The sequence below is a fragment of the Grus americana genome, chromosome 17 (assembly GCF_028858705.1).
Source record: "Grus americana isolate bGruAme1 chromosome 17, bGruAme1.mat, whole genome shotgun sequence".
NCBI lineage: Eukaryota > Metazoa > Chordata > Aves > Gruiformes > Gruidae > Grus > Grus americana.
The window spans coordinates 1845720-1857294 of NC_072868.1; the positions used below are offsets into that span (position 1 = coordinate 1845720).

The 11575-nt window shown below is 56.2% G+C and overlaps 1 protein-coding gene across 1 annotated transcript; it reads right to left on the minus strand.

The window, feature by feature from the left end:
- Positions 1-9069: 9069 nt before the first annotated feature.
- Positions 9070-10421, minus strand: LOC129214407 (microtubule-associated proteins 1A/1B light chain 3A-like; the record flags this gene model as incomplete). Its single annotated transcript, XM_054845968.1, has 2 exons — positions 9070-9775; positions 10306-10421. Coding segments are annotated over 2 exons (279 nt in total), but the record flags the coding sequence as incomplete, so codon positions are not given.
- Positions 10422-11575: the final 1154 nt, after the last annotated feature.

Sequence of the window (11575 nt, forward strand, 5' to 3'; positions counted from 1 at the left end):
GGTGGGCAAAGAGCTTGTAGTGACCGTGCTGGAGGGCGTGGGGGAGCGTTTGGCATCCAGCAGGTGCAAAGCATCTGAGCCAGGGCCGGCACCGGTGGAAGGAGCAGCCTGTTGCCAGAGGAGCCACCCGAGCGGGCAAATGCAAGGAAGAGAAACCAGGGCAAGCTGAAGGAGCAGCTTCCCACAGAGCACCTGCACAGGCCTGCCTTGACAAACTCACAGAAGAATTGTTGACAGTATTTGCTCCACCTTGGAATGCTTTGTAGCTTCTCTATTTGAACGAGAATTTAGCTGCAAATATTCCAAAATCATGGAGCTTCTCGAGGGTTTTGCTCCAACAGAAGGCCGCAGCCATTCCAGAGGCCTTTCTCAAGGCAGGGCATGGAAGCAGGACAAGCACTCCCCAGAGCATCTGAAGGGCAGAGCCTGGAAGCAAGCAAGGCAGCAAAGCGTCCTGCTTCCAACCGCTGCCAAATACAAGCGCTGCTGATGTCTCGCGGTCCCGAGTCGCACGACTGCCAGGAAGAGCGTCCCAAACGCCGTCTCCAGAGATCAGCAGCGCCATGCAGAACAGCCTGCATATGCCAGAACAACGGGCCTGAGGTTCTCTGGAGTGGCAGAGGAGAAGAAGTTAGAGAGCGAAACGAAAAAGCCAACAGCCTTAGCCCGACTTTGGCTATAAGGACCACTGCAGTCGGATCATTGACTCGTACTAGAGCGGATCTGTCAACCGGGCCTGCGCTGACCCTGCTGATGTGGGGAAGGCGCGTTGCAAAACCACCCACGCCACGCGACGGAAAAGGGGAGCTGTCCCACTGAGGGACGCCCTCCCCTCAAGGGCCCACGGCTTTCCAGACAGCCCGTCCTCCGGAGGGGTCCCAAGCCCCCTGCCAGACAGGTGCACAGCGCAGATCAGACGCACAGTGAAGCGCTTCCCTGAGGCGAGCCCCAGCTGCCCGTGTCAGAAACGAGGGCGTTAGCTGGGAGCTTGTGGACGCTCTGTCCTGAGGAGGGTGTGCGGCAAGAGAGGCGTAGAGCCCCCTGGGCAGCTCCAGCAGGCAGCAAACACAGACTTTGCAGCCTTGTGCTGGCAATAAAGAGTTTACTCCCAAGTGCTTGCTTGTGCTTAGCTTCATTCGAGCCAGGCCATACTGTGTCTGGGCATTTTCCCTGCCTCTAAGCTGTCTCATCTTCAAGCAGCCCGTGCCAAGGCTCATCCCAAGGGGAGTGGTGGGAGCATAAGCCCCTCTTAAGGGGAAATCACAACCCTGCTGTGCCACAGGCTTGGTTGGCCTTTGACGGTCTCCCATGCAGCATCCCCTGGGGAAGGGAGGCCTTCAGTCCCACAAGGAGGAGACAAGCCAAAGAGTTGACGGTGAAGGGGAAATTCAAAACTAACTGCTCAGCAGCGGTCATCTGTGGCACGAGGGGGAAGGCGGCCACACTGCCAGCAGGGCTTAAACTTGAACAGGCTTACGGAAATAAAGGTCAGGCTGGCGGCAGGGGGGCGCACACCCCCACACCCCACACTCCCCATCCAGCCCCTCTCTCTCCCAGGCTAAAGGAAGTACTTCTCTCCTGGCTGCCAAACCAGAGTTCCCTCCTGTTCCCTGGCAAGACGGTCAGCATGCAGAGAGGGAGACGCTCGCTGCAAGCAGCTAGATCTGCTCCTGAGCAGCTTGGCTGACACTGTGAGCAGCCAGCCATTGGACCTCTTCTCAGTCACGTCAGCACCAGAAAACACCAGCAGCCAAAACATCTCCCTCTGCCACTCCAGCCTGCAAGGTCACTCTTGATTCTCTCTTCTTGTTTTCTTCTGTGGGGTGGGTTTTTTCCTCTCTTTTTCATGCCCTGTCCTGGATTGGAATGGCAAAAACACGTTACATTTGGGAGAGAACATGTTGGCAAGTAAGCTGGCTGTGAGGACGGAGGCAGGCAGCGCTGCATTCCTCTGCACATCTGCACATCGGCCCTGCCGAGCCTTTCGGCAGAGACCTCCTTCCTCCCGCCCTCGCTGAGCTCCTGAAGTTTGCCGCTGTGAACTTCAGTGGATTTCTTTGCAGGATGTCGCCACGCTCGTAACACGCAGGCTTTCCCAGCTGATGGGTAGCCATCAGATCCTTTCCGTAAGCTTGACTGAAATCCAACAAACAACGGGTATGAAATAGGCTTTCTTTTTAAAATGATTGGACTGCAGACAACTGACAAAACTTTCAAGGGGTGCTAGTTTAACCAGTTCCTTTCACTTTTCTGACTCCCTGACTTCTGTTGCGCAGGGTATTCTGCTGTGCCTTGCCTGGCTTCTTACAGGCAGAGCCGGCAGATGCATGGCCTGGGGTCTGCTCCAGCTCTCAGGCATCGGTGCTTTCCAGCTGAACAGCAGAGCCTGGAAGCAAGCAAGGTAGCAAAGCGTCCTGCCTTACAACCACTGCCAAATACAAGCGCTGCTGATGTCTCGCGCGACCGAGTCAGTCGCACGACTGCCAGGAAGAGCGTCCCAAACGCCGTCTCCAGAGATCAGCAGCGCCATGCAGAACAGCCTGCATATGCCACAACACGGGCCCTGAGGTTCTTGGAGTGGCGGAGAGAAGAAGTTAGAGAGGGAAACGAAGCCAAAGCCAACAGCCTTAGCCGACTTTGGCTATAAGGACCACTGCAAGTCGGGATCATTGACTCCGTACTAGAGCGGATCTGTCAACCGGGGCCTGCGCTGACCCCTGAGCTGAACTGGGGTGAGAAAGCGCGTTGCAAAAACCGCCCACGCCACGCGACGGAAAGGGGAGCTGTCCCGCTGAGGACGCCCTCCCCTCCACGGGCACGGCTTTCCAGACAGCCCGTCCCTCCGGCGGGGTCCCAAGCCCCATGCCCAGACAGGAGCACAGCGCAGATCAGCGCACGTAGATGTTGAGAGCGATGGGCCGAAAATCCAATTCAGTGCAAGTCCCCGAACTTGAGGCTGCTTTTCCCGGGACAGGGGAGAGGTCTGAAAAGGAAAAGGGGTAAACCCGAGCCAGAGCCGAGCGCCTTTGGTGTGGCAGTTCCTTGCGTTTCTTCCCGCTTGGCAAGGATGCCCGCTTTGCTTCACAGTTGCGGTGGCAAGGGGCCTGTGGAGCAAGAGGAGTCAGCACAGGGTCGCAGCTCCTGAGGAGCTTTTGGAAGGAGCTGTGGAGCACTGTCTCACTGCTGGCGTCCGAAAGGCGGACACACTGCTGAGTGCGCTGGGAAGAGGAGAGAGGTGAGCGGCGGGCCGATGGAGAGGGCTCAGCGGGGGAGCCTGGGACATGGCGGGGGGCCTGCTCTGGGGCCTGGGCACGTGCCCTTCCTTGCAACTGCCGTGCAGGAGCTTCTTGAGCTAGCGCCCTGAGTGTCTCTTGTCTTCCTAGGTCGGGCACAGAAGACAGCACTGGGAGAAGGAGCTACTGGGCTGATGGAGCCTGAGCTGCTGGACCTCCCCCTCGGGGTCAAGATCCCTGTGGTGCCCGGCTCCAAGCCTGTCTTCAGCAGGGCAAAGCTGGGGGAAAAGGTAAAGGAAGTAGAGAGGGCTAGACAAGCTCTCTTCTTGGACGGGGTCCCCGTCATGCAGAGAAGTTCTTGCGGCCACCCGCTCTGCAGCGGGAGCTGCAGCCCTTCCATCGCACAGGGCTGGGGGGGAGTCGAGGGAAGCTCCTGGCTCCGTGGTGCCCAGAGAAAGGAGGACTTGCCCATAGCGGTGGACATTCGAGCTAGGCCATACTGTGGCTCCTCAAGGCACCTCTGCTTTTACACTTCCCCTCCATCCTCCACGGGCATTTGGGGCAACCGAGGCATTCCCCTTTGCTTTTTCTTGCTTCCAAAGGCCCTGCATTTCTCTTTGGGTGCATCCTAGGACCCTCTTTGTGCCTTGCTGTGTGGCTCAGAGCCCCTCATCTGCCTTTCAGTGCCCAGCCCCAGCCTTCTCCATGCCTTTGGGTACCTGCGTCTGCCCTCCATGTGCCTTTCCGTGCCACCCAGAGCCCTCCCTCTGCCTTTCTTTATGCCCTGGGAAACGCCTTTTATCCTCTTTATCCCTCAAGACCGGCTGGAGAGGTCGGAGCTGCGTAAGAGGAGGAGAAAGGGTGAGAAAGCCAGCGGAGTAGCATGGAGCACAGCAGCAGCCAGGACCGTGGCACTAAGCTGGTCTGCCACAGCACAATGCTGGGTGAAAATGATAAAAAAGGAGGAGAATGGGGTAGAAAGTCAGTCAAAACTGGGACGCAGGAAGTTCCATCTGAATATGAGGAAAACCTTCTTCCCTTAGAGGGTGACCGAGCACTGGAACAGGTTTCCCAAAGAGGTTGTGGAGTCTCCTCCTCTGGAGAGATTCAAAACCCGCCTGCACGCAAACCTGTGCAACACGCTTTAAGTGATCCTTTAAGTGACCCTTCCAACCCCTACCAGTCTGTGAATCTGTGAATCTGTGAATAAGAGTGTTACAAAAATTGATTTGCTCCCATTTTCTTCCGTATCGTGCATGGGTACCAGAAAGAAGGGAGTGGAAGTACAGCCTAGCTAAAACCACTTCTACTGACAGCAATCAATGTGTCTCTCATCTGGGAGCCCGAAAAGGACCTCGTAGTGCACTCTGGATTCCTTACATACAATTTTAAGTCTACTCACATGTTTGTTTTTAAAATTTACATAACCTGTTGGCTTTGGCCACGATCTCTCTTGTTATCATTTACTTCTGAGCATTTGTTTACGTGAGCCCGCCACGCAAGCGCCCCCAATGCGTATTTAGTAGCTGAGTTTGGACAATTTTGTCGCAACTTTGCCACTTTCAGCCCGTTTGGTCTGGGTCCTTCTAACAGCAGCCCCCTTGTACAGGTGAGGTTGCTGTTAGTCAAGTTCTCTGGCACTTGTCTTCAAAGCCACCTTTACATTGGAGCTTCTTCTTATGTAGCATTCCCACACATCAAACATCCTTTTGTGACTCGTCAACCCAGTTGCTTGGGTCAAGCCAGTGCCACCCCTGACTGAGAGACTTGATTTTCTAGGTCAGATGCTCCTCCATGTGTGCAATGGCAAAGTTCTCTGACCAAAGCTACCAATCGGCATCGTCCTGGGGAGAAAAGGTTTTCTTTCCAATGTCCAGATTCCATTTCCTCCTCAGGCGTTTCCCTTTTTGCATTACTTTTGTGGGTAAGGGATTTCACAGGTCACGCTGTTCTCAGGGCATATTTGTTTCTGCATTCGCTGCCTGGGGGTGCCCCAGGACAAGGTCCTGCTTTCTCCCTCATCACAGCTGCTGCTGCAGCAGCCCTGACGCATGAACTCCTGCCTTCAATGAGGAGGGGGCCTAGTCGTGCCGAGTAACACACTACAGCTCGCCGGCATTGGGCTGCTTTCTGCGTCAACGTGCCACCGGCTGTTCCTTCCTGTTCACGTAAATACAATATCCAAGGCTTGTTAGGAGGCGCTTTTTGAGGGATTTGCTTAGGTAAAGGGGGAGAGGCAGCAGGTGAGTGCAGCAGGAGCCGGCAGCCAGGCTCCTACCTGCCTTCCCCAGGAACCAGCTAGGGGAATAGGTAGCAGAAAGGAAAAAGGGGTGGAAAGCCAGTAAAACTGGAGAAAGCGGGGGGAAGCGAGAGCAGAAGAGAGCAGAAGCGAGCAGCGCAGCCGCAGCCGCAGCCGGTGGCCCAGCTCCCACCCTGTGGAGAAAGCCGGGGGCGCGAACGGCAGCTCTGAGGGGGGGCTGGGGGGCCGGGAGCCGCCCCGGGCCGGTAACGGCCGCTTCCAGCCGGGTCCAAGCGGCTCAGCAAGGGGCGCTCCAAGCCCCCCGCGCCAGAGCTGTTGACCAATGGGAGGAGCTCATGGCGCCGGAGCTGCGACCAATCAGAGGAGCGCACGGCGCCGCTCCTCCGGCCGGTGTGGAGCCGCTGGGCGGGGCGGGAGGGGCCGTGTGGGTGCGGGGGGCACAAGGAGGCGACACGGGCAGGGAGACGGCGCCGGAGGAGGCCCGAGGAAGGGGACACTGTTGGGGACGCGGCCTCGGCCGGAGGCGCCTCACGGCGGCAGCGGTACTTGTGAGGGACTGCGGCCGGTGGAGGAGCCCTGTCGGGGCAGAAGGACCAGGTGAGAGGGAAGGGGCAGCAGAAGGGCAGAGGGAAAGGCGACGAGACGGGGGGAGAAACCATCCCGCACTGATGCAGAACGTCCTGCGCTCCCCATCGCCTCACAGGAGGCGCGGGGAGGGAGGGAATGAGGGAGGGAGGGAGGGAGGGAGGGAGGGGGCAGAGAGGTGTCTGGGCTGAAGGGGAGCCTGAGGAAAGGGCAGGAGAGAGGTTTCCCTCGGCCTGTGTTTGTCTTCTGTGTTTCTCAAGACGTGACTCAGGAGTTGGACGGTGAGGCTGATGGGCCGAAAATGCAATTCAGTGCAAGTCCCCGAGATGAGGCTGCTTTTTCTGTGACAGGGGAGAGGTCTGAAAAAGGAAAAGGGGGTAAACCTGAGCCAGAGCTGAGCATCCTGGGTGTGGCAGTTCCTTGCATTTCTTCCTGGTTGGCAAGGACGCCCGCTTTGCTTCACAGTTGCGGTGGCAAGGGGCCTGTGGAGCAAGAGGAGTCAGCACAGGGTCGCAGCTCCTGAGGAGCTTTTGGAAGGAGCTGTGGAGCACTGTCTCACTGCTGGCGTCCGAAAGGCGGACGCACTGCTGAGTGCGCTGGGAAAGAGGAGAGAGGTGAGCGGCGGGCCGATGGAGAGGGCTCAGCCGGGGAGCCTGGGACATGGCGGGGGGCCTGCTCTGGGGCCTGGGCACGTGCCCTTCCTTGCAACTGCCGTGCAGGAGCTTCTTGAGCTAGCGCCTGAGTGTCTCTTGTCTTCCTAGGTCGGGCACAGAAGACAGCACTGGGAGAAGGAGCTACTGGGCTGATGGAGCCTGAGCTGCTGGACCTCCCCCTCGGGGTCAAGATCCCTGTGGTGCCCGGCTCCAAGCCTGTCTTCAGCAGGGCAAAGCTGGGGGAAAAGGTAAAGGAAGTAGAGAGGGCTAGACAAGCTCTCTTCTTGGACGGGGTCCCCGTCACACAGAGAAGTTCTTGTGGCCACCTGCTCTGCAGCGGGAGCTGCAGCCCTTCCATCGCACAGGGCTGGGGAGTCGAGGGAAGCTCCTGGCTCCGTGGTGCCCAGAGAAAGGAGGACTTGCCCATAGCGGTGCTCCAGGCTGCCCAGAGCTGGCTGGAGAAGAGTGTTGGTGTCAGGTCTTCCAACCACCTTTGCCTTTCCACAAGGACCGCTTGGCACCTCTGGGGAGCGCAATCCCTTTTTGCAAGCAGAGTGAATTGCCAGAGGGCGAGACGTGGCTGTAGGCGACATTTCAGCTTAGCTCCTTACAGGTGCAGGACCGGGCGCAACCCTTGCACCCCTGCCGTAAACAGCTCCTTGTGTTCCCACAGCAGCAGTCGATAGGCACCAGAGAGAGGATGTGGGCACAGGGTTGGTTTCTTCTCCGCTGGAGAGTCTCTGAAGTAGAGAGGTCTTTCCTCTGGCTGGGACGTAGGCCAGCAATTAGCCTGTAGCGGGGAGGTTTGAAAAGGCCATCCTGCGTGCGTGAGGAGCTCGCAAGCGCATTGGTCCCTGCTGCTCTCTCCTGCCCCGTTCATACTCTGGACCATCTCTCTTACAGCTTCACCGGCCCTCAGGCTATTTTGACCTGGGCGATCCCTACTGTCACCTAACGAGCACAGAGTACAGCAGCCTCCATGACCCACATACCCCAAACGCAATGACACCATCAAGAGGCTGAAGAGAGGAGGTTACCTGGCCTGGAGTTGACCTAGCACAGGATGCTGAGGTGGGTCATGTGCAAGCAGGCTCCGTCCTGAGGGAAGCCCTTCTCTTCTGCCCTGGTCGCGTGGCCGAAGCAGAGCGCTGGCCTGGGCCCGCGTGAAGCCTCAGCACGTGGGGGCGTGAGCGCTTGTCCAGGCAACAGCGAGCTGCAACCTGGTGTCACCGTTCAGGAAAGGCTTCGGCCACACGTGGCCAAACCAAAGGATGCCCCCAAACTGCCGGGAGCAATTGACACTTCTTGCCCGGGACAGCAGCCGCTGCAGTGTCAAAAGCCATCTTGCCCACCTCCACCCAAGAGCAGAAGGAGCTCCCTGAAGTCGGGGCGCTGCAGCAGAGTGAAAGCAGCTTTGGATGAGGCCCAAACCTGCTCCCAACCTGAGCTGGGACAGGAAGGTGCCAAGCTGCCCAGGAGGGTCAGCAGTGACGCTGCCTCCAACGGGATGCCATACGTCACGGCAGGCAGCGCGTTCACAGCTTTGTTCACAACAAAGTGCCACAGATGCCCAGCAGCTTGAAGAGGTGGTTGAGACTGTGGTGCAGCAAGTGCTGGAGGTGGTGAAGGGTCCTTGAGTCGATCTACATCATAGGGAGAGTGTCCCTTGAGATCAGTGGAAGGTTGTGTGCCAGCACCGGAAGAGCAGAGCCTTCCGAGTCTTCTCCTCCAGATGCTGGCAGTAAATTGCAGTGGTGGGCAAAGAGCCTGCAGTGGCCGTGCTGGAGGGCGTGGGGAAGCGTCTGTTATCTAGCACGTGCTCTGCAGTGAGAGCATCAGCCCTTCTTTCGGACAGGGCTGAGGAGTCGAGGGAAGCTCCTGGCTCCATGATACCACGAGAAAGGAGAACCTAATGGCCATCAGCCCCTGCCTTTGGTTGGAAAAGCGTTTTGACTGAGTGCTCAGGGAGATTTCCTGCACTACTCAACGTAACTACTCATACCGAACACACTGTCACAGGTCGGGCAAGGATAACCATGTTTCCCACATCACTATCCAGTGCTCCGTCCTCTAAACTGAGCTCAACTGTCAGCAGAGGAGCAGCACTATATATGGCAAACCTGTATAAATTAAAAATAAATTCCACTGACATCTACTATGCTTTAAAGTGCAATGAAGCCTGATTTATTTACCTACAGAATACAGGAAAGATTACCCCCTCTCCCCATTCCAATCTATCCCTGAAAAAACCAACAACGACCGCAAACAAAAAACCCAATAAAATAAATCTAAAGGATATACATTATCCACAGTCCTATAGAGACGCCTACATCTACTCAGCAGCACCAAGAATCTGATAGGAGTGTAATTAAAATCAATTAAAACTCAGGAGCAATGGTAACGTGTAACATCTGTTTGCTGCTTTTGCAGACCTCCTGCCCTTTATATTAGTGTCTTGGAGGGGAGGCAGCTCTCCCTGTGCGGAAAGGGAAGGCGACAGTGTCCTGTCCTCTCTCCATCACCAGCCGAACTGTTGCGTCAGTAGGCTACAAACACGCGCACACACAGAGCACAGCGAGAGCAGCTGAAGGTTACACGAAGGGGATGGGATAGGAAGCCGAGGCCCCGTGTGTGCATGGGTAGGTATGGATGCACGTGGGTGCGTGTGTGGGGGGAGTGGGCCTAATTACACAGAGGTGAAGGGTTGTGCGAGTCCAACACCCGCCACAAGCCTCTTTGGTGACAGGGTGATAGGGAGGGAGGAGGGGAAAGGGAGTCAGCACAGTCCCCCTCTTGTGAGCCTCTGGTTGTGTTGTCTTCTGAGGCCGGGGGCCTGTGCGCCACAGTTCATCTGTCTCCGCGTGCCACCTCTCAGCAGGCCTCAGTAGCCAAAGGTCTCCTGGGAAGCATAGACCATGTAGAGGAAGCCATCCTCGTCCTTCTCCTGCTCGTAGATCTCCGAGATGGGGGTAGACACACTCACCATGCTGTGCTGGTTCACCAGCAGGAAGAAAGCCTGGGTGGGATTCAGCTGCAAGCGACGCCTGTGGGGAAAGGGCAGGAGGGCCTGGGTGAACCCACCAGCGGTGGGCAGTGAGACAGCAAGTTCTACCTCCCCCCAGCCATCTTGTTCACATGAGGCCAGGCCTGCACAGCTAGGACCTCCTCCCACACGCTCAGGACATGGTGTCCATGAGCCCAGCTGTGCTGCTTGGGGCTCCAAAGCCTCCTGAGTCAGGAATCTGCAAAGCCCCTTTCTCCAAGCGCTGCTGGGAAGGGCAAAGCAGAGGGGCCTCTTCCATCTGAGCTGATGGATAAAAGAAGGGGATTGGAGTCCCCTTCGTTACCTCATGGAGTGTCCCTATGAGGGAGAGGTCACAGTCCCTCAGCAGATGTTAAGAACCTGTTCCCCCTTGCCCCACCATCACACAAGGATGCTGTGGTCATCCTGTCCCCTAGCCACCCTCAGCAGCTGCCTCTGCCTTCTGCCTCATCCTCACCCCACCACTCTCTGTTCAGGGCCTGTGGGTGAGGACAAGGTTCACAGCATGCCAGTTGGGGCCATCCCACTCACCGGATTATTTTGACCAATTCACTCATGTTGACATGGTCTGGGACAAGGAACTTGGTCTTGTCCAGCACTGGCAGCTGTTTCTCCCCTTTATAGCGTTCGATGATGACCTGGGGAGAAAGTCAATGGTAGGGTTAGCCGCAGCTCACGGTGTCCAAGCACTGGCTTTGAGGTCAAACACGAATCAAACTAGCACAAGTGGAAAAGTTGAGGTAAGGCCCCACTTTGCTTCACCCTCACAGGAAAACAAACAAAAGGACATGAGCAGTGACCACCAGGTTGGCTGCAGACAGCTCTTCAGCAGAGAGTCATCTGTCCGCCTGAGCCAGGCAGTGGAGAGCATCCAAGGTAAGTGAACTAAAGCATCAATTGCTCTGGCTGGCTGAGAAACAGTAGGCATTACTGGATCACTACCTCCCCCGACACTCGGGAGATCCGGAAGGGGAGTGAAGTGTATTTTAACATCACTTTCAGACCAAAACCACAGGTTTTGCTGGCTTGAGCTAAGGACTGAGCTCACGGTGCACAGCAAAAGACATTTTCCTTTCCTTTTGTGCCACAACCCTGGGCTGCTGCCATTCAGCATCCCCCTGCTTGCTCAGGAAGAGCTGTGGATATTCCCAGACAAGCAGTTTTTAGGAAGCACTGCGCAGCCACCCAAGGCATTCCTTCAGAAAGGGAGAGTTTGGATTTCACCGGTCCCACTCCTCATGTTAGCACTCGGACACGCTGACTCCAAAACGGATCAGAAAGCCATGGCCACTTCTCCCGTGTGCCACCACGACTGTGTGGTGAGCTCCCAGGGCACTTCAGCACAGTGCCACCATGGGGACAGCCCAACCTGTCCTCAGGGGTCCTGCTTGGGAAAGCTCTCCCCACACCCACATTCTGAAATGGCTAAACAATGATTTCTGTTCAGTTTTCCTGTTATTACAATGGATTAATTTCTTCTGTTAAGGAGTGTCTGCTGACATCTACAATTGCTATTCTAAACCAGCTTGGACACGTACTATTTATATTCTAAGAAACAAGGTGGTAGGCAGTTAAAATAGGCAATGCTATTACTTATAAAGCTCTATACATTCCCATTACGGTGATACTCTGGCTCTCACATCTCTCCAGTACTGCCTTGTTTTCTCCACAAAAAGACACTTGTGTACTAATCTGTTACTCGTCCTCTCCAAGTGAGACTGAACATTATTTTTCACTGTAAGACAAGGAGTTCCCACCAATGATTTTCCCAAGTCTTTTCCAAAAACATACAGGAGACTGC